A 27,875-nucleotide genomic window follows, 5' to 3' on the forward strand; every position below is an offset into this window, starting at 1 on the left:
CTTTTCTTGCAAGAGTCTAATTGCAATTTAATTTTCACCATTTATTACAGAAGTCGTCTCTCTCTTATCATGTTGGCATGGAAATTCCAGATACACTCCTCCAACTCCAAGTTTTGTTAGTCCTTTTCAGAAACTTCCATTGTTAATTGCCCACATGAAATTTAACACACAATTCTGCATAACCCACTTGTTGTTTTAGAGGAAAAAAACACCAACTGCTCCCAAGTTGGCTAATAATTAATTAATAAATAAAAGTTATTAAACCCATAAACTAATCTAAAAATTATTGTATATTATATCCCATTCCCATCTACAAATGTACGGAAGATATATACATACATATAAATGTATGTCTGTATGTACACATACATACCTACCAATTGTACCATGAGCAAATGAATAAATGTTTTTTTTAGTACAAGGGATAGTCTAAACTACAAGTGAGTGAAATTTCTCACACACACACACACAACAATGGTGCCGTGGAAATTTGAACTTGAGACCTTAAGTTTGCAAGTCAAGGCGCTAGACCCGTCATTGGAGATGAATAGATATTAAGTTCATACCAAGAGCTGTAAAATTATTTTCTTCATTTATAAGAAAAATAAAATAGAAAAAGCCCAAGTTCGCATCAGGAGGTTAATAATAATAGTTGACAAAGAAGTCAAAAATTTTGGTGAATTTCTTATTCGCAAATTGCTATATTAAAATTTCTTATTTCTTGGTGCCACAAGTTAAGCATAAGTTAATGAAGCTAGATTGAGATGACAGGTGCAACACCATTAATCAAACCACAATTAGTGCCTCTATGATGCTCTAATAGTGTCATCTGTTGTTGATCCAAAACGACCGTACACAAAGAGTCAATGCCTCTAGAATTACATGCCTAAAATCTAAAGCGATTGAACTAGAGGCTGTAATGAGGGGTTATAATGAGGGATCCTTCATAGCCATCAGATCAATTGCAGAGCTATTATTGGACGAACAGATTGAACCTCTCAACACAACCCCTCACCACAGCCCCTTCATTGGAGAAGCTTCCGTGATTCAACATGTTTGTACAATTTCTTCTCCTACAATTTGAAGTGTCAACAACAATGCATCAACCTGTTAATGCACGTGAGTCTTACAATGCATCATCGGTCCACAATCACCTACGCACATGGACAACTGATGCTAGCATCATAATTCTAATCTTCAAAATGAAACTACTAACAGTTTACTATACCCTCTTCATATCAGACATCTCCAGGGTTCCCCAAGTTTTCAGTCAACTCAGCCCTAAAAAAAATCTAATCAAAGTGGCAAAGGCCACAGGGAAACACAGCCAACTAACCAAGTAATCAAACCAAAGGAAAAGGAAAATTAAATATTGAAATGGCCTTCCAAATGATGTAAGGTCAAGCTTTAGTGGCGGCATGTCGTAAATCAAGCATGACAGCAGAGCACATCAATAGTCAAACAGCGTGGTGCATTTTAGTCAAACACGTTCACACTTCACACCAACCTTTTAATTTACAAATATTTTCCCTGTTCTTATCCAGCGAATCTAAAAATCATCACAAGTGCAAACAAATTATATATATGCTTAAGACTTGGAGGAACAACCACACTCAATTTTGGTCCGTTGACTTGAATTTAACAGAAATAAAACATGTCACCTATTTTTATGGTGATTATTTGGAAAATTTTGGAAGACAACAAGAAAAAGAAAAAAGAAAAAAAAGCAACATCTCATTAAGAGAGAGAGAGAGAGAGAGAGAGAGAGAGAGAGAGGTGAAGTGTAACTATTATTTTAATTAATATCTAAAAAAATAGAAAAAAATTTGAGTTTTCATACATAGAAGAACCTTTAGCTCTCATACTCTGTGACGGTTTCTTCCAGGGGAGATGAAGCTGTATCCAACCTTGTCAGTACTTCAGGAACTCCAGCTGCATCCCTTATTATCTGCATCAAACCCAGTAGCAGAATTTAAAATCCGATCGCAGCGCCCTATATGAAGCCACCACTCCGCAATATAATAAAAGATCAAAGCCGATCTAGTATTATGATGCCTGAAAATGTTCATATGTATAGTCACCGGCCAACTCTTTTTCTTTTTTTTCTTGTTTTGACAGTACCACAGGCCAACCATATACAGTTATAAGCAACTAACCACCCATAACCAACTTCATGCAAGTGTATGGAAGTTGTGGAGAAAGCATGGTTACGCCAGTTTGGCACGTATAAGCTATAAGATAATGGCTCAAGATTCAAATGTCTAAGTTTGACTCTGGGAACAAGGTTTGTGGGGGAGATAGAGTGCATCTGTTAGTGTGTAGACTATGTTCAAAGTCAGAATAACAAAGTCAGAAAGTCTTGCATGCTAAGTAAGATTGATTAAGAGGAAATATTAGAGTCGGTTCATATAATAATACAACAGAGAGACAAAGGTGAAATGACTTCTAATTGTCAGAGGTAAAACACTTATAAATTGTAAAGGGTAAAGGGAGGTCAAGGGTAAAGGGAGCAAATGTAAACCTATTTCATCTGTTATTAAATCCAAGATAATCACAAAATACAATAACAAGCTCAGCAAAAGGCATTACCGTGGACTTTATTTATGAACTGTTGACTTTATTTATGAATATTATTCATGCACAAACATCGGACTAATGAAAAGGTCAAGGTGATCTAGGGAAAATAATGGATTCCAAATACATCATATATCTTTTGGCAAAATATACATCATGCACCTTATGAGTTTAACCCTCTTTAAGAATGTACTTTAGAAATTTAGAAAAGTTTCTACTACAAATGATGAAAACAAAACAGATGCCCCCAAGGAAAAATGAAACTTCATTCGTCCCTAAACTATTGCCTACATGCAAGAGATTTTAACTAAATTTAGCTATATTTTTGTGAAGACAATCTAAAACTCAAATTGTACAGCTGTTTTCAGTTCCACCAAGTTTGATATGGCAAGACTAAGCAGATTAATTACTTAGGTAGTCATCTAATTCAGCTAATCATTACGGGTAACAAATTAGAACTGAATTATGAAGAAAAAATACTCAGTGGGATACTTACAAGTATCTCTGTATCTAGATATGAAATCATGAAGAGTCTCGCAAAAGCTCCAGCTGCAGACACAAGGTAAAGCATAGAGGCAAGAATGAGATAAAGCAGTATTAGATGGGAGTGAATAGTTAAATTGCTTTATTTTATCATATTGGATGGAATATTAGCAGGGAGCGGCATACACTAGTACAAACAACAGTGAAAAAAAATAAAACTAGGCAAGCATAAAGCAGTAAACACTTGCCATGGGTTCATAATGAGAGCTAAGTTAGCATAGAGGCAAAAGTAATATAAGAAGGTAATATTTTCTAAGGTTCGGAAGACAAATTGCTTCTTTTTATCATATTGGATGGAGCATTTAGCAGGGTCGGCATATGCTACTACAAACATACATCGAAAAATGAAAAAGCATCATCACATATGCGCAAAATCCCATAGCATCTAAGATGATCGCTTCCACTAATTTTTATGACTGAATTTAGTGATGAGAAAATTATATATTTATTGTATCTAACCATTTAATATTCTGGATTCTAGGCTGCAAACAAATAAAACATGCAAGAAAGAGCAAGGGTGGGAATTTGAAAACTGCATTCGAGACACATCTGAGTGGTAAAATTGTTAATTAAACAAAACATAAAATATCTGCAGCTTTTGAAGTCACAATGTTTCAATCTGAATTATAAGATCAACTCTCTGGTTATGGGTCCTAAGCCTCATCCTCCAGAACACTTTAAGGCAACCAACCAACAAAAAAGGTTCAAACCAAGAGAGAGTAACATGGGACACTTAATGGTTATATGACAAATTATAATTATATCAAGAATAAACTGTAGCTGGCTAAGTAGCAACACCTTAAGATACCTCACAGTTGACACAATACCTCACTATATACTCAACCTAACAGCTGCAGAATCTTGTAGATGGAAAAACCTCCTTTGAGGTACCTAATCATAACACAAACCACTACCAAGGTCATCAATGACTGTGCCCTTTGAGACTTGGGTATTTAATCATTTACCTTACCTCACCTCCCAAAATAGACACAAAAGGAGGTTGGAAAAAAGAGAGCGTTCATGTTTCAAGAAAAGCAAATGTTATAGCTCTTTTAACCCCTATGTAAATTTAACTAATATGAAAATAAAAGGAAAACTTATCTTCTTGTAAAAGGAAAGATTAGCAAAGATACCATGTTCTGAATTTATAATTTATAGATGCCTCAAAGAATGGTAACAACATTTTCAGAAAATTTATGGTGGGCATATGATGTTGCATATGATGTTTAACCAAGTCTCAACTAGTACCCCCAGGTATACCATCGACACCCTTAGATTTACAGAAGGGAGAGCAGGAATATTTGATCAATCTACAAAGACAAAATGGCTGGTTGCTGCAATGTCAAAACAGCAAAAGTTGCCAAAGGTAGAGAGCTTATGAAAACAGTAACACATGGTAAAATCATCAAGCAGGAGGTTAGGATTCATAGACAAAAAAGAATTTACAAGCATCTTAGCATCTTTTAATTCCAAATAGTCAGTTCTGCAAATTTCATAACTGTTCCCTTACATAGTACTTGGCCACAGCAGAGCAGATATTCTTCTGACAATGGATTTATAGGAGTTGACTGGAGTGATTCATAGACTTCAAAATAATTCACAAACATCTTTCTATCCCAAATATTAAGTTTTCCCAAATTTCATATACTGTCTCAATACGTGGTACCAGACCACAACAGAGGCAGATATTAAAAGGGTTGATTGCAGTTTAAGATTCAACTATGCAACTCAGATAAGAGAATAACTGGGTAAGAAAAAGATCACACTTACTTAAAGGAACTTTCAGCCCACTGGAAAAGGCATCCCTAATAGGAAAAGGAAGTTGTTGCGCTGTGCTCACTGCCTGACCAAATGCACCTTTTAGCTGTTCTGGTATTGTCTCTTCAATAACTGTTGGTGTCTCAAGAATTCCCTCAACATATTCCTCTTTCATTCGAACTGGTCCCTCCACAGATAACCTGGTTGACAGAGTAAATTTGCTTTCTATCTGCAAAGAACCAGAATATGCTTTATAATGAATGCTCATAAAAAGTTACATCAACAAAATTCAAACAGAGCACAAAAATAGGAGGTGGAAACCGAGAAATGATAGGTAACACCATGTCTGAATCATGATTATGCCTTGACTATTTGTTATCACAGAAAATACTATCAGACTAAAAATTTACTTCTCTTTCTCTCTCCCTCAATAATCATACTAATTGCATTTATTGAGAGGTGGAACTAACACAAATAATTGCTAGGTTTCCTAAGAGTCCAAGAAAAATGACAAAAACAAGATGCAAAATAGTTCACACAGATTGACTGGCTGATCTTGTGATGTTGTACCTAAACAGAACGCACAAGCAAGCCACAGTTCTAATGCAAACACGACCCAACTTGCCCTAACCAAGCACTAGTGCTACAACAGAAATAATGACCCACTTAAGTTCAATATCCATAACATATTGTATTGGAGCTGCGATTTCACATGGAGATGTGACAAATGCAGTATTTACCCTGAGTGCTTCATCATATATATGAAAGCATTCCATGGACTGAGGACTTCAAAAGACAAAATAAATACCGAGTTCAACAGTTTAAAGTTTGCTGTAATCTCTGCATTCCCATCCTTGATGACCACCTCCATTTTTGACAAACTAGCCAAAGTTGAAGGAAACCTCCTGCAGCAACAGAGAGATTGCATCAATACATTTAGCTACCTTTCAGTTCAAATTTAAAACCAGGTTTTTTTTTTCAACCAATCCAACAATTAAAAAGGTAAATGTATGCAGCACTCACTGAAATATAAATCTAGCGGCAAATAGACCTGGGCTTGCTGATCCAAACCACTCGAAATTCCATCGACCTTCCAAAAAAGGCGACCTGGGTAGCTGAACAAACAAGTGAACATCTCATCCAAACCAAAAGAAAAAATTGTGTGATTGCATTGTTTAGATATGTGCCTACGTTGTAGGACGTGGTGTTGGATTGACCCGCTCCAAACTAGTTATCCTCTCATTCACATCAATCCGCTCCATGTCTGTTGTCTTTCCAGTGACCAAAGCCTCAAAACCCCCAGCATCCTTAAACTGAAACAAAGGGTTTCAAAACAAGTCAAAGAATTTCAGAAAAAAAAAAAAGGTACCAAATAATTTGAATGGAGATCATGATGCCACGGTCGATATTAATTTGAATTTTAATACTTAAGCACTGTTGTAGTTCGCATGTATACTTTCCTAGCTCAGGAGAAAGCGAATTTTGTACTGAAAATGGCAACCAAACAGAGCCTTACATTTGCCTTATTCTCACATTACCACTTCCAAAATAGCTAATCAGTGCATAAAGCTATCAATTTCTCTTTTAATTGACATTAATCATATATATTAAGAGAATCGTATATGAAAAAGACGATAAAATTGCTGAGACTCACGGCAAGAAGCAGAGATTCTTTTGCTGAAAGCCTCTCCATTTCCTTAGCATACGCGGCAGGAGCTCCGGGAACGGCCTGCTGAACCATTGATCGGCACAGGGATCGCCGGAGTCGAAGTCTCCGGTCCCCAGAGATTCTCCGTCCATACTGCGGCCACTTTCCGACGGGGACCAGTGAAGTGGTGGTGGTGGTGGTGGTGGTTGAAGAGAAGGACGAGGACGATGAAGACGACGACGAACAACAGGAGTGAATCGAAGCAATCGCAGAGAGCTGGCTCTGAACGGACGCCATTGAAGAGAGAGAGGGAGAATTAAGAGAGCAGGGCTGGCTGGGTTTGAATCGTCTGACTCTGATATAGTAAGGAGTGGACGAGACAGGTGGGTGGTTGAAGGGTGCGAGGGAAGTGGGAAGGCTCTCTGTGTGTGTGTCTGATAGAGGGGTGTTTTCGTCATTTTCAAAATAATACTAATATCCATCTATTATCTTGTTTGGTCTTTTTCAATTTTTGATTGAATTTGTTGGCGAATCGGAATCGGCGGCTGCTTGTCCTGCCGCTGAGTTTTTTGGCCTGCGGCATGCGTTTTGACAGTTAGTTTGTTACCGTTCCTTTTTTTTTTCTTTCCTTCTTTTTGGTCATGTCGGTTGTGTGAAACATAAAAATCTTTAATAACGACCAAAAAAAACATATTTACCTAGGTGGATAAGAAGGCTGTAAGGATTTACCAAGTTAATTCCACTCAATGCGTGTTGGTAATTTTTGACCGTGGATAAGATACGCATTTTGTGATGATGTACAATGAAGAATTATGTCCCACATTAGAAGTTAGCGACCACACATATTCTACGTCATTTAATATGTGTTGTCTACGTGTTACGTAAGTTAATAAACCTTGGATGAGCTCAATGACGGAGCCAGCTAAGACCCACAAGGGTTAGCTGACACTCCTCCAATTTATGCAATAAATGTATTTGTTATGTGATATATTTGATTTTCTTGGGTTTCTTTTATAGATGACCCTTCTAACTTTCTAACTCTAGTTAATTGTTATTCTTTACTTCTATAGTTTTTCCTATATTTATCTTTACTTCATTTTTCCTTTTTAACTTCGATCTTTCTATTCTTTCATTTATTGAGTTCTCTTGTAGTTTTTGTTATTGAATCGGCCATCAGTCAAGTAAATCTTTCAACACTAGCTATTCAGTTCTCTTTTGAGCAATGTATTATGATTTGATTCAGCGATGCGGGTTATGATTTTGGAAGATAACAATTAAATTATACAATAAAAAAAAAATATGTTAATATTCACGATTTTCTCAAGCTAATAATGTTGACCCTCCTTGAAAGAATTCCTGGACACGCCACTGGATGAGCTTACAAAAAATTAAACTATTTCTCCATTACCAATTAATAATTTTAGAATGAATTGTCGACTTCTTTCAAAATTCACATAATTTGCGTGTTAGATGTTAACACATGTCCTATAAATCTTATTCATGCTTTCGACTGTTCCATTAAGTATATGACATTACAGGGCAAACAAGCTATAAAGGTAAGAAATTTTAGACCCCATTGGTCATCATATACCGGAAAATTTGTACTTGTTGTCTTGTCAATTGAAGCGGATACCCACCATCACTTATTTGGCTTTACCAAACCAACGCCTGTGAAATGCTAAAGTAAATATGTATCATTTTAGTTGACCAAAAAAAAAAAAAATATATGTATCATTTTAAAAAGTATTAATAACATATTTAAAAGGAAATGATAACATAATCATGTTAATTTTCTACATTTTAATCGTGAGAACTCTTTTCATAAAGTCCATATAGAAAGATCACCAAATTAATGCTAGTTGGTAGTTGGTACGTAGTTATTAAGAGAATGTTGCTTTCAAACCATTTTAAAATTGAAATAAGTTTGGCTCCTTAAAACTGAAGAAGAATTTCTCTTCAAAACAAATGGAATTTTGACACGTATAAGGTTATTAGTTTACTATATAAAGTTGTAACATTTACAACCCAACAAACTTCCTTAACGAAAGTACAAAGCCTTTACTCTCATTTGACAATTAGCAATGACTCTTGGAGATAAACTAAATACAAAACCTCATATTGTGGTAAGATTGTTTAACTTGTGTAATATGGGTCATTAGATTTAATGGATTTTCCTTCTTTCGTTTAGCTTTTTCTCCCTAAAAAGTTATTTTAGTTAGAATTTTTGAAGTGGCCACATGTCAACGGGGTCTAACCCAGTAAAAAAAGGGTCTTAGTTTGCAAACTAGTGGTCTCAAATTCGAACCCCTGTGACACCCTTAGATGTGTGTGTATGAGAAACACCCCCCCTCTTCCTTCCTAATTCATCAATAAGGTCACATAGGGTGTGATTCCATTCTCGACTAATTCATCAATAAGGTTGTTGTAGTGAACAATGAACCAAGTATAGCCGCGCGGCTGTACTATTTGAATATGATATATTTAAAACGTAGAAAAAAAAAAAGAGTAGTGTCCACTTCAGCTAACCCTTATTTTAACTTGTCATGAACTTTTTAAAAAATGACAAACAAAAATATTGGAGAACTTCTCTCCTCTCAAATATTGGCAGCAGAATTTGTACGTTAACAAAATATTTGATTGAAAAATAAGGTGAGTGGAGATGCAGGGTATCGAACCCCGTACCTCTCGCATGCAAAGCGAGCGCTCTACCATGTGAGCTACATCCCCTTGTGATTTTTATGCGACATTTGGCAAATTTATCGAAACACTTTGTTTTTTGGGCATATAAAAAGCCCTACTGAGTTGCTGAGCCGAAGCCCAAAAGCGAGTAGTGAAAAGTTCTCTGCTTCTCCTTTTTTTTTTTTTCCCGCCATGGAAATCGATTCGGAGAAGAACCTCCAGAGAAAGCATTCCACCTATAACTTGCTGGTCCGTATTCTCTCTCTCTCTCTCTCCTCGAAGATTTACTTCACCTCACTTCTTCTCGCATCGCCTTGTTTGGTTGCCGAGAAACAAACGAGAAAAGAACGGAAAGTAGAAATTTTGTGCTCAATCCGGACATTTATATCTTGTTCTAGGATTTCTCAGCAACCATTACTCAATTAACAGCCACAACTGACAGTTTTAGAGCAATTGTCCTGTTTTACTATTTCTTTTTTCAATTTTTTTGTTTAGTTATTTATTTCTTATTTCTGTTTATTTTAGGACGAGAGGTTTGAGATTCAGAAAGAGATGTACAGGGGTCAGCAGTACAGCCAAATATACTTTGCACGTCTCCATATGATGAGGACCCTCCTCTATTCCCTTGTCCCTAATTGGAAACCCCATTTACCAGGTTCTCAATTGTTGTAATAGTTTCAGCATTTGTTCAATTTTAGTTTTCGGTTTTCCTGCTACATGTTGTTCTGCACTGTTAGTATCCGGAAAAAGAAAAAAGAAAAAAGAAAAAAAAAAGGAAATGTGGGTTCTAGTTGATGGCTTATAGGTTTGTCTTTCAATTGGCTACCTGTAGAAGAAAATTGGCTTCCCATAATTCGTTAAAATTTCCGGTTTTGCTCTGATTATCTTATTGTTGTCTTTATTTTTTTTTTTTTTTTTTATGCAATCCAAAATTTCTCAGTGTTAAAATTAGGGGTGGGATGTGCAGAAAGTTAGAACTTTTAGGGAGCTGTTATTGACACTCCAAAACAGTCATCCTGTACTCCACCCTATAAAAATGATATTTAAAAAGTTAAATTTTAAGGGGGAACTGCAGACTGACTATTTTGGAGTGCCAATGACAGCTCCCCTTTAGTATTTTGGTTATTGATTTACATGAGGGTCAATTTTTAGTACATGCCATTGGGTTAGAATCAAGGCAGTATCTTTTTGTCTACTTTTTAGGATTTTCGTTTTCATTCATGTTTATGTTAATGCTCTTTGTTTCAGTGAAACATTTATGTTAATTTTGAAGTATCAGTGATTTGGGTTTCTGGTAAAATGGTAATCTGATATAATAGGCGTTCCGTATGGTGTTGTAGTTTGCACAGTTTTGGGGTTGGAAAAGGACAAGGAATGCATTGTTGTTGGAACCCTGTACAAGCACATGAAACTCAAACCTTGTATTCTTGATGAGTACTCTAAGACGGTAGTGTACATGTGCAGTGTTGGTCATTAAGTTATGGAGTGTTTTTTTAATTCTTCTAACAATATTGCAATTTTTACAGAGATCTACGACACCACTTGTCAAGCCACATAATTTTGTGCACCTGGATGACCATCTGGTTTTGGAAGATGAAAGTGGAAGAGTAAAGCTTACTGGGATGCTTTCACCTTCTGTATATGTAACAGGTCTGTGTCAAACAAAATGCTCTATATATATAATTTTTTTTTCTTCTTTTGGTGGGATTTTGGTTTCTTTTGGGCTGCCGTGAGGCAATAAAGTGCTTGTGGCTTTTAGTCCCATATGCTATTCGGAAACTCTAATCCGCTTTGTCTTGATTCAGTGTACATGAAGCTTAATCTGTTGGGCCTATTTTACTTGCTTTCCTTTGATTGCATAATTATGACATTTGAATTGTTCATTTTGATAGGAAATAGTCCAAATTTTTTAACATTATAATATGAAATTAATATTGAAGCATGCTTATTTTACATTAACATGGTGATAGGGAGTATTGTTGGTTTGCACGGAAAGGAGACTGATGCTGGTGACTTCTTAGTCCTAGATGTTCTTGAAGCTGGCTTACCACCCCAGATAGAGCTGCCACTTAAATCAAGTATAATCTGATTTACCTGGCTCTCTTTTATTTTGCAATTTTTCTTCTTTTCTGTAAAGTTTGTGCTTGGCCACTTGTTTCTTTAAACCTTCATCTTATATTGGTGAGAGATGATTAGAGAGAAGCTAAACAGCAAAAGGTCGAATTTATGCAGAAATATGTTAGACAACATTGGCTATAAAGATAATATGTCTAGAGAGGAGCTAAATTCACAGGAAATATAACTTGAAACCTTTGAGTATAAATTGGAAAGTCTTTGCTTTTAGTCCCTTTTGAACTTTCTTGAGGTTTTCTCAGTTTCTATAAAATTACAATGTTATGCTCATAAAGAAACTAAAAGAAAAACAGAAGTCGCTATTTGTTGTTCGATCCTCATATACTTTGGTTTTTAAGTTTTAGTAATTGTCTTGTATTTAGTTTCTCATTTCCTCTGGTATTTATGTTCTAGTATCTTTCACTATTACCTTGACCTCAATTTTCTTTTTTCACTAATTTTAATTTGTCTGCATGCAGGAGAAGACAAGTATGTTGTCTTTGTGTCTGGACTTCGTGTTGGAAGCAGCTCTTCAAACCCTCTTCAGTTTCAGCTTCTTGTTGATCATATTACAGGACATTTAGGAGATGAGAAGGTTCATGCCATCGTTTCCTTCAAGATCATGTGCTGTTCATTATATTTTAAACTGTCTTAACATACTAACTTTGTACAACGTTGAACAGGAGCAAGGTATTGCAGCACAAATAGTTCATGTTGTTATTGCTGGAAATTCTATTGAAGTTCCTCGTGGACTTCTTAATGGACAGGTAACACTTTTATACGTCCCTGATAATAAGGCAGAATATAATTATTTAATGATTACTTTTAAATTGTAGGTGCAGAGGCGGCAATGTGATTAATATAGTTTTGATTTTTTTTCTTTTAATCTTTGTTGAAATAATAAAATGGGAAGCTTAGAAAAGTTGAAGTTTAGTTTCTTAAATTTCCAAGCAAAATGTAGTAGTTTTCTTTCTAATAGTCATTTTGTTGATTGTTTGTAGAATTTAGCGTCAAAGGATCAATCAAGGCTGTCTGAGCCAATTAAGGAGCTGGATATTTTGTTGACCCAGGTTCTTTTTATCAGTTTGATTAGTCAATACTGCGCCTATATTCCTATCATGAATCACACTGCTTAATTTAATCTACTTATGCTAGATTGCTGCAGGTTTGCCTTTGGATATCATGCCAGGTCTCGATGACCCTGCTAATTTTGCCTTGCCGCAGCAGGTTTGATCTATGTCCTTGAAAGTATATATGCAGAAATTTTTCCTTGCTGCAGAAGGTTTGTAAGTAGCTAATATTCCTTTCCTTTCAGCCTTTGAACCGATGCCTTTTCCCTGGGTCATCAGCTTATAACACGTTTAGATCATGTACTAATCCCCATTGCTTTGATCTTGATGATATCAGGTAAAATTGTAAATCTAATTTGACTTTTGGCATTGTTGATCAACAATTTTGTTTTGGTATTATTTATTAGGTACTTAGTTTGACGTACTGGTGACGTGGTTTTCAGATTTCTCGGAACATCGGGTCAAAATATAGATGATCTTGAAAAGTATTCAGAAGCAAAGGATAAACTTGAATTTGTTGAAAGGACATTGAGGTGGAGGCATCTGGCACCAACAGCACCTAATACTCTTGGTATGAAATTATACCTTTTGCTTGTGTAGTTTTGTTGGTCATCCGAGTCAATTTGTCTTGTTAAAGTGGTTTTTTGGTTTGGATATTTTCAGCTAGGCTGAGTTCCTCTCTAATTTGAGATTAAAATTAATATTCTTGTTATCTTTCAGGGTGTTATCCTTTCACAGACAGGGATCCTTTCCTGATTGAGAGTTGCCCTCATGTTTACTTCATTGGTAATCAGGATAAATATGATAGCCGCTTAGTAAAGGGTATATCTTGTAACTCTAGTAATTTTTTTTTGGGTCAACTGTAACTCTAGTAATCATATTATATAATAATACTTTTCATGCCAAAAAATTTAATTATTTATTTTTTCTATCAGTTGAGTAGTATAAAAACTTCCTATTGCAGGATCTGAAGGGCAGATGGTGAGACTTATTTGCATTCCTAAATTCTGCGAGACAGGAGTTGCTGTTGTGGTAAGTTGTATATTCGAGGCATGCTGAAAAGTTCTTGAGGAATAAGTTCTGGTGTCGGTATTGATGTTAGACACGTTTGTCGTGTCTTGTCTATAATGACACCTTGATCCCTTAAATGTTCTGTTTCCCAATTTTGCAGCTAAACTTGGGAACTCTTGAATGCCATACGCTCAGTTTTGGGACTCACTTCAGCTCATAACAACACGGTATGAGGTTTATCAATTAGAGCCCTGAATTCTTCGTAATCTGCTGCCTCCAGTCATTACAAATTCTGAAAGAACACATCATTATAATGCTCGGTGGCATGCTCCATCTTTTGAAATACACATGTTATTTGTGTTTCAGTTGAAAATATCACATATGATTATCAATGAGAAAATATTTAGAAGTAATCTCATAGGAGCATTGATGACTTAAAACTTGGTTCAATGGATTTTTAACTATTCCTACTTGAATAAAAATCAGAATCACTTATTGAGTTTCAACCAATAACTAGTCAGTATCATTGTTACATGTCAAAAATTTAAGAGGGGCAAAGGGATCTGACTTGCATCAGCTCCCAATGCTATTGTTGGAAGTGCCTATTATTTTGCTTCATTTGACAAGTTGACATTGATTTATCTTACATAAATATATAAAAATTCATGTCTGGAAGCCAACATTCAGCAGCTTCTTACTGAAATTTTCTCAACTAAAATTGGAGATTTGTAATTTCAGGCTTCCAAAATGTTATACAGGATTTACAGTAGTTTTTGGCTATCAATACATCCTCTAACAGCAGTTGTGGAGATCCCTTGAAGAGAAAGCCCAATGTGATGAATCTGTGGAGCCAAAACCTGCCACTTAGTTTTATTTTTAATTTTCAACATTTGCTTTTAGAGTATCCTATATTTATAAAATTGGCTTTTGGTGTAATTTTTGTTGTATTTATTTTCAAGTAGGCATTCTGGTGATTGAAGATGTTAATGAAGTCTCAAACATTAGTAGATTTTATCAACTGATACAATTTTTTTTGGCTTCCAAGTTTCACCGTTGTCATGTCATGCCATTGTGCCAATTGGTAATAAAAAATATCTGGACAGGCTTTGGCCCTGATGGAGCTGGAGCTCATCCAAGAATTAATCAGAGCACCCAACAGTAAAAAAAAAAATCTGATTATGCCTCAGGGTTGGGTGTGCTAATTATGGGTGGAATCGGTTCAGTTACCGACAATTTTTAATGAAACTGTAAACCGACTGACTGTAAACAAGACCATGACTGATTAAAAAATTTGGGTGCATTTAGAATTTAGAAGCCTGACCTTTAAACGCTGTGGGCCTTCTGGCCCAAATGCATCCAAACCCAAACCCATATATTACCGTTGTTAGGTCCAAAACCCGAACGAGATCCAACTTTGACGCCATCATCATCTGCAGAACTTGTCAGCGTGAACGTGGGAGGCGCGCAAGTAAAATGGCAAATTGGAATTTTGGTGCGAGTCTTCACAAAATCACATGCCCAATAATACATTGCATTGCCTTGCACCAGACAGTTTTGTCTATTATTCTCTCCCTAACGGCTATATTTTCCAAGTCCACATTATTCAAATCATTCACTAACCCCAACGGTCCATTTCCCACACATACATTAAGCTCCAAATTCACCAACCCAACAACATACACAAAAAATCCATCCACATTGCAATTTACATTCTCTCTCTCTCATATTCTTAAATCACAAATTTACAATGGACCCTCTTCCTACTCCAACTCCAACTCCAACTCCAGCTCCTGCTGCCACCTCAGCTAGTGTTCAACATGTAAACAAGAAGTCCTCCGATGAGCTGCTAAGAAAGTTTGCTGATTCAGGGGATGAGGCTGAGGAGGCCCCGGAAAAGCAACAAGTGATTCGGGTGTCGAAACGCCGTAAAAAGAGAAACCGGGCAAGTGGTGAAGGGGAGCAATGTGAGAGCCCATCAAATGGCAAGAGCAGCTTAGTGGAGAGGAGGTCTCTGCTCCCTGCTGCTGGGACTAAGAACAAGGCATTGCTTAGGCAACTTGGGGTTCATGGCAGGGCATCACAACTCAGGGCCAGGGATATCAGGAACAAGTCTCTCTTTGGTGCCATTCACAAGGTTGGATTTTTATTTTATTACATCCCATGTTTTGATCAAATCTTCGAGTTAATTATCTGTTTTAGTTGCCAATTTGCCAAGAACTAAGGTGAAAAATAAAATCCAGCTAATTTAAATGGGTGTGTTAAACTTTGTTTAAATCAGTAAATGTACATGTAATTATTACCCAGGTAAGAAAAAACATCTAGGCTTGAAGTTTAGTGTAGCAATCAATGGGAATTTCGTGAGTGGGGTTACAAAAGTAAGTCACTGATTGTTGTTCGTACTTTCTTTTAAAAACAAAATCCCTCAAAGCCATTGTTAATTCACCATCGCCCAAAGCCAATAAATGAAAGCTTACTTACACGGTACACCACAAGGAATGTCAATGTGGCAACATCCCAAGCCAAATCAACTTTCTAAGGTGGCCATGCGTGATTGGATTGGAATACCGTCACAATGGCACATTGTTGCACGGAAGTTCTTCTCTCCAATAATAGCTTCGCTGAGAAACTAGTTTTACCAATTTTTTCTACATAATCGGCTTCAGACTCAGTTTCCATTTGACTCTCTTATTAGCTAGCCTTTCCACTTAAACCACTTAATGTCAATGTGGCAACATCCCAAGCCAAATCAACTTTCTAAAGTGGCCATGCGTGATTGGATTGGAATACCGTCACAATGGCACATTGTTGCACGGAAGTTCTTCTCCAATAATAGCTTCGCTAGAAACTAGTTTTACCAATTTTTTCTACATAATCGGCTTCAGACTCAGTTTCCATTTGACTCTCTTATTAGCTAGCCTTTCCACTTAAACCACTTAATGTTAGCTATCATGTCTTAACTTTGTGTGTGGCCTGTGATATTATGGTGTTACATTCCAAAGCCTTGCTGCTAGGTGCTTTATTACAACAAAAGTTATCCTCTTAGGAAATTAAGGCAAATTGGAACCATATTGATCAACAACTTTGTGGCTACCAATGTATTTGTACCCATAATTATCTGTTTAATTGGGTGCTCAAGCAGTTCTAGCACTTGGTAAAAAACTAACACCAACTATAAGAAAACCGTGCAAATAGCTTGTAGCACAAGTACATTTACCCTTATATCCGAGGTTCTAAGTTTAGTTTCCTCCTCTCTTTATGATCGCTTCTATATAATAAAAAAGAAGAGAAATATATAGGCTCAGCCCCCCAACCCTATCATCTGTTAGCCTATTCCCATGATCCATCCATAGGCTAGCTTAGTGTACTCACCAAACTATGCCCCTCTCACTCTTCTAACTGCAGCAACTCTTTGTTGCAGCATTTTTCTGCTGGTAAAGCTGTCACTAGCTTTGGTCCAATTTGCCGGCTAACCTATGCCCATCTCCATTTTTATCACGGGGGGGCAGGGAAAAATAATTAAGAAAGAAGAGATATGAAGAAGAAACATAAAAATATGTCTTCTTCTTTGATAAAGGACTTGTAAATGTTTATATTATATTACAAGTGGGAAACAAAAGTCAACTTATATTGATGTCATTGATTTCTAACATTTGACCCCCCAACCCTGTTTCTTCTGTTGTAATCTATTGTGCAGACATGGAGAAGGACCATAGAAGGGGCTTCAAAGGTTTTCATGGAGAAGCATTACAATAGGCACAAGCGTTTGATAAGTGACATTGCCTAGCTCACAGACAGTCTATTAAATTCCAGAAATTTCTAGTTGGAAGGTCTCAGTCAGCCTTGTGTAAATCTTGCATCCAATTTATATTTCTCATTAATCTTTAATATTGTTTCTTTTTTCACAATGAATAAATTAAGTACCATTTTAGTTCTTTAACTCAAAAAATATTCAATATTATCTTGACAGATTGTTTGATCAACATAAGATGCTTCAATTGTTAGACTGTTAATTTGAACTATCGATCTGATCGACTTTTGCAAGAATCCAATAATCTCTTAACATAAATCTAATAAAAGAATGTCATTTCTCAAGATTTTGACAGATTGTTCAACAACATAAACTGCTTCAATTGTTAATTTAAACTATCGATCAAATAGAATTTTACAAGAATCCGATAATCTCTCAACATAAATCTAACAAAAGAAGATCATTTCTCAAGATTTTGGAGACTACCCTAAATTCCCAAGCTCTTATCCTATCTTATGGCACATTACATTTCGTAGAGAGTTTACTTTAGAGTGGAGCTTCCAACCCACCCATTTTGTTGGCCAAATAAAAGAGCATGTGACATTGACCTCAACAACACAAACCCATCTGATGGGATTTATGGGGTCAAATGTGATCCCATCTGTGGCAACAACATCTTTAATTGCAACTGTACATCCCATGAATGCCTCTTTATGGATTAGCTTAGCTTAGATTTTAACACCCAAAAAATAAAAAACCCACTTTCACATGCCTCATGTGTTTAGCCCTACCAATACCATCTTCCCTTTATTTATTTTTCTTTCTTGGAAAACAACATGCCCTCTACCCTCCTCTACCTCTGCCTCTGCCTCTGCCTCTGCATTTCCTCCATTCATCCAAAGGACAAAAGTTGGTTTCTGATAAGCTTACATGGTTACACCTACACCTACCCAATCACTCACACGTGTTTTGGGGTGTTGGGATCTGATCGAATATTTTTTTGTCAACAAAGTCTTCTCAAATTTAATAAAGAAAAAAGGAAAAAAAGAAAGGAAAAAAAATAATATTGTGACTAGTTTTCTAGTTGTATATAATTGGAGAAGATAAGCTGTATAGCTTATATTATGCATCAATTCATAGTCATTTGCGGCTTGCACATGGGTGATATTGCAAGAATCTAAAGCCTAATAATGTATATATGCTAAAGAAAAGCTTCACTTTTTTTTATAAAAGTTTTTTAATTATAAAAAGTATTTGAGGCCCATAGGGCCATAGCTCTGCCCATTAATGATATTGTAAGACAAAAGGGAAAAAAATTCAGAATTTTAATATTAAAACCAAAGAATATGAATGTGCACCACTATGGTGTTAGTAGAATTGGACTAAATTTTTGGTGTGCTCTTAATTGGTCTTAAGTTCAAGCCCCCATGATACTCGTGTGTGTGAGTTTTTCTCATCATCTTTCTAACTCCGGAAAAAAATAAAGAATAATAATTTTCTTTATTTTTTTGGTTACAAAGAAGGTTAAAGAAGAAGGGGAGATTTGAATTTTTGAAACCCTTAAAAATTAAATTTCATTTTGACTATTCATGTGAAGGATGACTTCAATTGCACCCTCCTCATTGATGAATAAACTATTTCGACCAAAAAAAAAAATGATGAATAAACTATTCAATTTTAAAATGGATATTTACAAAAATTACAAAAATGAGGGCATCATGGCTAAGTAGCCTTCAGTCATATTTGTTTTTTATAAATATTTTTAAAAATAAAAATAAAATGAGAAATGTAGAAGAAGACAACGGATGATAGTGAGATGAATAATGTGAAGGTGAGACCCACAAAAGAAAATAATTTGAATTCTAACAAAAAAGGAAATAAAATAATTTGAAAACAGAGTTGTGCCAAATCCGCGGCCGGTTATCATCTCGATTTAGTGGCATACCTGTAATTTAGTCATCGTACTAGTGGCATTTTCGCCAATCAAAAACACCATTTCGAAAAAACAAAAGAAAAACAAAACTTAAAAAAAAAAAAAAAAAAAAAAGAGTGCCTCTCACACGCTTTCGTCAACTTTCCCCTTCTATTCCACCCAGTAGTTGTTGCTCTGCAAAACCTCTCTCCTCTCTCTCTCTCTCTCTCTCTCAATACACAAACAGAGACAGAGAAGAGACACAAACCCACCAAGCCTTTCAAGTCCTTGTTCCCAAAATCACAACCCCTTTTGGCTTTTTCAATCCCAAGCTCCAATATTTCCCAAATTTTGCAACTTTATTAAACCAAGTGAACCAAATCCATCCTCCTTTACTTTTTTTTCCCACACAAAACACTACATATTGGCAAAAGGGTAGTTGTATTACAGAGTAAAAGCAGTGTTGGGTTTGGGAAATGAGGGATGTTTTCGTGGCTGGCAAGGATAGCGTGGACGTGTTGGAAGCCAGTGAGGAGATATGCCCGTATGAGCAAGGATGATCTTGATGACTCATCTCTTGAAGATCCTTTGTTATGGTGCAGAAGCCTTGACAAGCACTCCTATGGTGAATTCTCCTTCGCTGTGGTCCAGGCCAATGAAGTTCTTGAGGATCAGAGCCAAGTTGAGACTGGCCGTGATGCCACCTTTGTTGGTGTTTATGATGGGCATGGTGGACCTGACGCGTCTCGCTTCATTTCTGACCATCTCTTTCTTCATCTTATGAGTGAGCCCCTCTCTTCTTGGTTTCTGGTTTTTGGGTTTTTTCTTTTCTTTTTCTTTTTGGCTTTTCTTGGGATTGTTGGAGTTGTTTGTAATTTTGTGAATTTGTGTGTGTGTGTGTGTTTTTTTAAAAAAAAGGGGTTGTTTTGTTTTCTTCTGTTCTTCTTGTTGTTCCTGTATCTTGTCATTTTAAATGTGAATTGTGTTTGAAGCAGAGTCTTGGTTTTCTCTACTGGTTAAATTTTATGTTTTTTCTTTTTTGGGTTTTTTTTTTCTCTGCATCCCCGACTCGTCCTTTGCGAGTTGGGGTTGTCTTGGTGCTGTTATTTGAAGAAATTTAACTTATTTATCTTGATAAAGAAAAGTTGGGTGAGAAAATTGGTTCCATTAATGGACTCGATTGGAGGTTGAGTTATGTTGTTTATCTATTTTGTTCTGCATACTTGGAGTAGATTTGGATGTTCAATTATAGAAAATGATAAGATTTTTGTTTATTACGTGCAGTTTATTTTCTTTATTTTCTGGTGTATGTATAGAGATCTTTGTGTTTCTTTATTGCGTTGTCTTTCTCTTCCACTCCAGAGTCGGACCCTTTGTTTTGAGATCCCAATAGAGAGGCTTTTAGCTATATGTGATTGTGGAAGTGGATGAGGAAGATAGTTTAAGAATACAGGCGTTTCTTTTGTACATGTTAACATCCCTTGAGGAATTTACTCGCCAGACACTTAAACAACATTGAAGGTCTCTCTTGAAACGTAGACATGTTTGATACTCTTTGTTGCACCACTGCTTATTATCTGTATTCTAGGCTTCACCCTCCAATTGCTATTGTGCCATACATGAAATACTTTTGGATTTTACAAATCGTAACTTATTTAAGTGTGTTTACAGGACATGCTCGAGAAAAAGGAGCCCTATCTGAAGATATCCTTAGAAGTGCCTTTTCTGCAACTGAGGATGGGTTCCTTACTCTTGTGCGTAGGACTTGTGGAATAAAACCATTAATGGCAGCAATTGGGTCTTGTTGTCTGGTTGGAGTTATCTGGAGAGGGACGTTGTATGTTGCTAATCTAGGAGACTCGAGAGCAGTAATTGGTTCTTTAGGTAGATCGAATAAGATTGTTGGTGAGCAGCTAAATAAGGAGCACAATGCAAGTTTGGAGGAGGTTAGACAAGAACTCAGGTCCTTGCATCCAAATGATTCACATATTGTAGTTATGAAGCATGGAGTTTGGCGTATCAAAGGCATCATACAGGTTTACTCACTTTTCGTCTCTTTTTAACTGCCATGGTTGTTTATTTCTAGTTTTTAAAGATATTGATGTACCTTTTTAACGTCCTTCTTGAAAGGATGCCCACTTTCCAAAAATGAGTCCATTTGTGATTTATGGCTTACGAATTTTGTAAATGTTTGCAATTACCTTACCATAATTGTGTTGGATTCTTAACGATTGTAGTAATATATGTACATGCCTTCTCAAGAAATGTATGGAAAAGACAAATGCATGCATTAGCAGTTATAATTTGATACTATGACGCTCCTCCTACCCCTTATCTAGTCCAAGGGCAATTAGTGGCTATTGTTGCATTAGTCATGTATATTGAGACTCTGCAGGACTAGGTTTTTTGTGTTGTATTTCTTCATTCCTCTCCAAATGCTATGTGCTTGCTTAATTAACTGGTATGCACACTGGAAGTCGGACATTCAAATTCCTCTGTTGTGTGCTTTATGAAGTTTATTTGCCAGTGAGATAAGATCATTGACAATCTATTACTAATTATTTATATTTCTCCCTTTGTGTGTTTCCTTGCTTCCTCTCAGGTATCTAGATCTATCGGTGATGCATACTTAAAGAGGCCAGAATTTTCTCTTGATCCTACATTTCCGAGGTTCCACCTTCCTGAACCCCTCGGTCGGCCTGTGCTTACAGCAGAACCATCTGTATGTACCAGAGTTCTACAACCCAATGATAAGTTTATAATATTTGCATCCGATGGACTATGGGAGCACATGACAAATCAGGAAGCTGTGGAGATTGTACATAATAATCCTCGAGCAGTATGTTTTTTCTTTCAATGCCTCTTTTGTCAATTTTTCCCTTTATCATATATATATCAATAGTTATTTTTTCTGTTGTTTTCACAAATGCCAGGGAATTGCAAAAAGACTTCTTAAAACAGCTCTGAGCGAGGCAGCTAGGAAACGGGAGATGAGATATGATGACCTTAAGAAGGTTGAAAAGGGAGTTAGGCGGTTCTTTCACGATGATATTACGATTGTCGTCATTTTTATAGATCATGATTTGCTGGAGAAAAAACAGCCGGCACCTGAGCTGTCAGTAAAAGGGTTCATTGACACTGTTGGGCCATCAAGTTTTAACATTTTCAAGGATTGATATAAATGTGAAGTCCGTAACACCCAGTAACTTGGTTTGCTGGGTCTGGTTTTAAGAGACCAGGTTCAGCAAGTTTTATTTTCTTTCAACATTTTTCTAACATTGGGTTGTTTCTTCCAGCTTTACTTTACTCCTTTTTGAAGTTTCTTATATAAAGTGATTTCTTTCCATAAATCTATGCACCCTAGGCAAAGCTATGGGAGAGCTTCAGATTTTTTGGGGTTCATAAATTGGAGTCTGTATACACCCAAAAGTTGTGAAATTTGTTTGGTTTTAATAAATCTTCTTATTAAGCTTTTAGCTACTGTTAGTTTTCTGAAGGATGTGGAGCTAGTGAAGTAATTTGTCATCTTCGATGAGTTTTACCATATGACAAGTGTCTGGAACATCTTTCACTGTGTTGTTCATAACAATGGCGCAAGTCTGAAATGGAGAATATCAAGCTTATCTTCTTTTATGAGGCAAGCCATTGTTATGAACATCTTTCACAGTGTTGTTTTTCATTTTCACTGGGACTATACAGTTCTTAGGGATGAAATTTGATATACCATACCAAACATCATCTTTAACTGTGTGATTTTGATTTTCGATTGTATTGAAGAAGCTTATTTCAGAATCATGGCTTGTGGCCGTTTGAGATGAACAAACATCCCATGTTATAGATCTATCTCACCTTACCTATTTGTGTAACATACCATTAAGCTCATCTGTTGGGCTTGTTGCTTTTCCAGTCCCTTGTTTTCTGTAGCAGTTCATCACTACATCCCCAACTCAATAGTAAAACCCAATGGTTTGCTTTGTCAGAAAGAATAATGCTTGGGTTACAAGTCAAGACATCTTCACCACTTACTTTGGCATGTTCCAATCAGGCTATCATTGAGCATACCTGTCAGGTTTGCTTAAAATCTAGGAAATGTAAAAGCACATTTTCCAGCTTGGTTTTGTTGGTGCTAAAGGTGCCACCCATAAAAATCTATCTCTATTAGGCACAAAGTCAGAATATCTTGTCTCTGGCCATGCCATAAAAAAGAGACAGCAACAAAGATTCCAAATGATCTGGAACGAATGAGTGAGAAATTGGATGCTTTTTATGTCTAGCATTGATGTAATTAGGTCAAAGTCTTTTAAGAAAGGAATTATTATTAGCCCTTCATAATAAGCATCTTGAACTCCTTTCCTTTTCATTTTTTTCACCATGGAGGAGTGTATGATGATTATTTTGAAGTTGAAAAAGTGATTTTAGGGTATTGCTGCTTTGTACCTCAATATTTTGATACCAATTAACGTGGAACATGATATGTCAACCAATGTCAACATTTATTAAATCCACGTTAATGTCAGAGACATGACAAATTACACAAGTTGTCATTATGTGCCACATAAGTTAGTATCAAAAAATTGTGATACAAGCAAGTTGATGACCCTAGGATTATCGTTTCTCAAAAGACTCCATCATTACTACAGATAAGAAAATTCCAATTTCTTATTCACTCCATCCACAGCATTTTGTACAGAATTTGTTGGGTCCAAAAGCCAAATAGAAAGTACAGATTTTGTTTGTTTGTTCAGTTTCCTCTTGGGATTCGAACGTATCTGGGTCAGAATTTGTCACAATATATAGAGATAATGACATAATTGATATCTGAATAGCAAAAAGCATCACAAATGAAAGGTATAGGTTCTCTTCGACCAACCAAAAGAAGCTTCATTTAAGAACCAATAATAATAATGAAGGGGATTTCTGATTTCAACCAAACCAAATCAGTAACAATACATAATTTCTCTACAACAAAGCAGTAATGAAAAAAATTGAATCTTAATCATAATTTGCTCGCCTCCATGTTCATGTCCCAACATAACAAACACAGAGAAATAGACATGAATGAAATTGGAAAATGAATAGAAAAAGAACTTCTGCAACCACTTAAATAGAAGCCTTTCTTTAATACAAAATCTGTTAAGTGTAAATTCTCCTTCCGCCTCTTGCTTTGCATGATTAGAAGCATTTCCTGTGGACAATTGAGGGACCAGATTCATCATACTCTGCCTTTGCAATCCACATCTGCATTCAAAGACAAGTAGCTTTCAGTGACAAATACATTACTTACGTCCTAAATGAAGCATCAAATTAGCACTTTGTCAAGTAAAAGAGGTGTTTCAGCTGTTTCCAATTAAGTACAATGTTCTTTACAAATACCAACATTTTGTGCTTTCGGAAAACTCAGTTCGGGTCATGTTACTCTAAGTTTAAAATATAGAGATGGAATGTTAAATGCATCAGTAGAGTGAGTAAAACAGATGCACACACACAGACACACACAACACATTACCTGTTGGAAGGTGCTGAGGGATGCCAAAATGGAGCCTCCAATCCAGACACTATATTTCCTCTCCGGTGGTGCTACGACCTTAATTTTCATGCTACTTGGAGCTAATGCTGTAATCTCTTTGCTCATCCTATCAGCAATGCCAGGGAACATAGTGGAGCCTCCACTAAGGACAATATTGCCATAGAGATCCTTCCTAATATCAACATCACACTTCATAATAGAGTTGTATGTGGTTTCATGTATACCAGCAGCTTCCATTCCAATCATGGATGGCTGGAAGAGGACTTCAGGGCAGCGGAATCTTTCGGCCCCGATGGTGATCACCTGTCCATCAGGTAGCTCATAACTTTTCTCCACAGATGAGCTGGTCTTTGAAGTCTCTAGCTCTTGTTCATAGTCAAGAGCAATATATGCTAATTTCTCCTTCATGTCCCTCACAATTTCCCGCTCAGCAGTGGTGGTGAAAGAGTAACCACGTTCAGTCAAGATTTTCATAAGGGCATCAGTAAGATCACGACCGGCCAGGTCCAAACGAAGGATGGCATGTGGGAGGGCATACCCTTCATAAATTGGAACTGTGTGGCTCACACCATCCCCTGAGTCGAGAACAATTCCTAAACAGCAAAACATACATGACCACAAAACATTAGAAATCAAAGTTTAAAAACCAATTTTTAATTTTATTTATTCAAGGTTTTTAAGCATTCTTCCACAGTACTTTTGCAAATATCATGAATGCAATCATGCAATGGGTGGTATAAGGATTTCCTATGAGCTTATTTAATGAAATGCAGGTATGCAATAGATTAAGGGAAATGGAAATTATATGATAAATTTGATAAACCAACTTGAATTTGCCTATAAAGCATGAATTTGATTCTTTTCCCCCATTATAAGAACATGTTTTAATAATGAGGTGCACACAGTTGTCTCTGTGTTTTCAACTTAGCAAACAAATTTATGTCTATTTTACATCTGTATTTATTCTCCTATGAGATCCATTGCAAATTTATTTGGTTCAATTTTTTTTTATATTTTTCATATAATGATAATAACATACCATGCATCTTAGAAAGAAAACAAATCAAGTACTCAATTGAATGGCTTACCAGTTGTGCGTCCACTAGCATATAGGGAAAGGACAGCCTGGATTGCAACGTACATAGCCGGAGTGTTGAATGTCTCAAACATGATTTGAGTCATTTTTTCACGATTGGCCTTGGGGTTAAGGGGTGCTTCTGTCAGGAGAACTGGATGCTCTTCTGGGGCAACACGAAGCTCGTTGTAGAATGTGTGATGCCAGATCTTCTCCATGTCATCCCAATTGCTAACAATACCATGCTCAATCGGATATTTCAAGGTCAAAATACCTCTTTTTGATTGAGCCTCATCCCCTACATAGGCATCCTTTTGCCCCATACCAACCATCACACCCGTGTGGCGAGGGCGACCAACAATGCTGGGAAATACAGCCCTTGGAGCATCATCTCCAGCAAATCCTGCCTGCATCATCAAGATCAGATAATATTCATCACTTTGATACTATGATCAACCTTAAAGAAAAATTCCTTTATGGTTTTGAAAAGAAAAGCCATTTTGGGATCACAAAAGAATGGTTATGGGCTCGTTACCTTCACCATTCCAGTACCATTGTCACAAACAAGAGGCTGAATATCTTCAGATTCTGCCATTTTCTATTGCCTGCCGCAGAAACAAACCAGCATTGCATCAAATTATAGCAAACAAGTGCTCATCCCTTTGATCACATTCATATGCATCTGTGGATTATTAGTATGTGCAATTTGATGCACGAATTTGATACCCAGGAATAAGAAATGCTAAAGATGCTGGCTTAGTTTAAAAATAATGGGAAATCAAATCAACAAGCAGGTTATGCAGATCATCATCATTAAAACATCAAAATTGAGAGGAAATGTCAATCCAATGCCTCAATAACATAATTTTGAGATGATCAAGCAAAACCCATCAATGTTTTCAAAAATCATAAATGTAGATAATTTTGAGATGATCAAGCAAAACCCATCAATGTTTTCAACAATCATGCCCAATAACCAGACAAGATGGCATAAAAAATCAAATGAAATGCAAAAATTTTAATTTTTTATTATAAAAGGAGTACCTTTGAATGGAAATAGAACACAATCTTTCTCTCTGTTTCTCTCTCTGGAGATGTCTGCCTCTGTCTTAACAGAATGGCTGAGGTACCCGCCCTCTTGTTTAAAAAAAGGAAGCTCTCCAAAATGAAATTCAGCTTAAATGAACCTCAAATTCGCTCTCTCGAGATCCTGACCGTCGGCTACGAATATCTGATCAACGGACCCCATGACGAGTCACGTTGATGGTGGAAACAGCTGGCTCACTTTCGGTCTTTGCTATTGCGAGGACTGATATGCCCCTGCTATTAGTGCTAATGGCCCACCCGTCCTTTGTGTTTATGACCAAGGGCACATTAGGAAACATGCCCATATAGTACATCGAAATGTAACTGTTCCTTAATAATAATTGAGTTATTAATTATTTTTCAAAAATTTGAAATAGTACTTAATACATCAGATTTTGAGTGATTTTATTAGCTGAATAAATAAGATTTAAAGCGACGTTTGAAAAAAAATAAAACAAAGACATTCACATGAGTTGGTATTTTGAAAATTTAAAATTAATTTTGGTTATTGGAGCATTTTTGAGAAGCGTCATCTACCAGCCTTGTTAGTGAACTTATAAAAAAACAGGGGCTCACATAATTAGATTTTTTTTCATTAATTATTGAGTGGTGTGATGTATTTGAATAGGTACTTTCAAAAGCACATCAAAACTCTCGAATGTAATGTTACTTTCAATTTTATGGTATATGAATAATTTTTCAGCCAACGGGGGTCTAGCATGATAAAAATGGTCTAAGTTTGCAGATTAGTGGTCTTAGGTTCGAATCCTCATAACACTTTGGTAGTGCGTGTGCAAAAAACCCCCTTTCTATTTTGTAGTTTAGACTATCGCTTATATTCGAAAAAAAAAAACAAATTTCAAAATACGAACATCATCATAGCATGTATGTGTTATTTGTGATGTATCAAATTGACTCAAATTATAACATATATCAATAATAATAAACTTGATAACCATTTTAGCACACCACATGGTGTGCATCGCATGGTTAGATTTAGGCATCTATTTCAAGTCACTAGACAACGTACATGCCAATTAGGTGAGTAAAGTTCACTACTTCACTACCAAAATTTGACTTCCAAAAATGCCCTCACACTTGTATAGTTGTCAAATAATAGAGAGTAGGGGGG

General features: G+C 36.3%; 5 protein-coding genes and 1 non-coding gene across 8 annotated transcripts; 3 read left to right on the top strand and 3 right to left on the bottom strand.

Moving 5' to 3' along the window:
* Positions 1 to 1,777: 1,777 nt before the first annotated feature.
* LOC110770766 (Plastid-lipid associated protein PAP / fibrillin family protein) lies at positions 1,778 to 6,966 on the bottom strand. Of its 2 annotated transcripts, none has more exons than XM_021974985.2 (7): positions 6,530 to 6,966; positions 6,067 to 6,188; positions 5,899 to 5,982; positions 5,684 to 5,780; positions 4,888 to 5,104; positions 3,071 to 3,123; positions 1,778 to 1,948 (listed from the first exon to the last, which is right to left on the bottom strand). In XM_021974985.2, exons 1-7 carry the CDS (start codon positions 6,818 to 6,820, stop codon positions 1,853 to 1,855), a joined length of 960 nt encoding a protein of 319 aa, XP_021830677.1. In that variant the 5' UTR covers positions 6,821 to 6,966; the 3' UTR covers positions 1,778 to 1,852. The 2 variants fall into 2 exon arrangements, with proteins under 2 accessions (XP_021830677.1, XP_021830678.1); XM_021974986.2 differs by having other exon boundaries at positions 1,915 to 2,055.
* A 2,211-nt stretch (positions 6,967 to 9,177) lies between these two features.
* TRNAA-UGC (transfer RNA alanine (anticodon UGC)) lies at positions 9,178 to 9,250 on the bottom strand. The gene has a single exon. It is a non-coding gene; the product is annotated as a tRNA-Ala (tRNA).
* Positions 9,251 to 9,324: 74 nt separating this feature from the next.
* On the top strand, positions 9,325 to 14,428 carry POLD2 (DNA polymerase delta small subunit). 2 transcript variants are annotated; one of them, XM_021974979.2, is made up of 15 exons: positions 9,325 to 9,451; positions 9,728 to 9,857; positions 10,543 to 10,649; positions 10,729 to 10,852; positions 11,173 to 11,280; positions 11,794 to 11,909; positions 11,998 to 12,081; positions 12,316 to 12,384; positions 12,470 to 12,541; positions 12,630 to 12,721; positions 12,828 to 12,955; positions 13,105 to 13,206; positions 13,349 to 13,416; positions 13,556 to 13,622; positions 14,134 to 14,428. In XM_021974979.2, exons 1-14 carry the CDS (start codon positions 9,395 to 9,397, stop codon positions 13,613 to 13,615), a joined length of 1,317 nt encoding a protein of 438 aa, XP_021830671.2. In that variant the 5' UTR covers positions 9,325 to 9,394; the 3' UTR covers positions 13,616 to 13,622; positions 14,134 to 14,428. The 2 variants fall into 2 exon arrangements, with proteins under 2 accessions (XP_021830671.2, XP_088112103.1); XM_088255977.1 differs by having other exon boundaries at positions 14,154 to 14,428.
* A 595-nt stretch (positions 14,429 to 15,023) lies between these two features.
* Positions 15,024 to 17,332, top strand: LOC110770758 (uncharacterized). Its single transcript, XM_021974978.2, has 2 exons — positions 15,024 to 15,529; positions 17,090 to 17,332. The coding sequence occupies exons 1-2, from the start codon at positions 15,143 to 15,145 to the stop codon at positions 17,177 to 17,179; spliced, it is 477 nt and encodes a 158-aa protein (XP_021830670.1). The 5' UTR covers positions 15,024 to 15,142; the 3' UTR covers positions 17,180 to 17,332.
* A 1,880-nt stretch (positions 17,333 to 19,212) lies between these two features.
* Positions 19,213 to 22,531, top strand: LOC110770757 (Protein phosphatase 2C family protein). The gene is made up of 4 exons (XM_021974975.2): positions 19,213 to 19,839; positions 20,727 to 21,091; positions 21,658 to 21,894; positions 21,989 to 22,531. Exons 1-4 carry the CDS (start codon positions 19,539 to 19,541, stop codon positions 22,229 to 22,231), a joined length of 1,146 nt encoding a protein of 381 aa, XP_021830667.1. The 5' UTR covers positions 19,213 to 19,538; the 3' UTR covers positions 22,232 to 22,531.
* Positions 22,532 to 24,028: 1,497 nt separating this feature from the next.
* On the bottom strand, positions 24,029 to 26,854 carry LOC110770756 (actin). Its single transcript, XM_021974974.2, has 5 exons — positions 26,702 to 26,854; positions 26,193 to 26,262; positions 25,671 to 26,064; positions 24,562 to 25,175; positions 24,029 to 24,293 (listed from the first exon to the last, which is right to left on the bottom strand). Exons 2-5 carry the CDS (start codon positions 26,250 to 26,252, stop codon positions 24,228 to 24,230), a joined length of 1,134 nt encoding a protein of 377 aa, XP_021830666.1. The 5' UTR covers positions 26,253 to 26,262; positions 26,702 to 26,854; the 3' UTR covers positions 24,029 to 24,227.
* Positions 26,855 to 27,875: the final 1,021 nt, after the last annotated feature.

Source organism: Prunus avium, chromosome 7 (assembly GCF_965620075.1).
Source record: "Prunus avium chromosome 7, drPruAviu1.hap1.1, whole genome shotgun sequence".
Taxonomy (NCBI): domain Eukaryota; kingdom Viridiplantae; phylum Streptophyta; class Magnoliopsida; order Rosales; family Rosaceae; genus Prunus; species Prunus avium.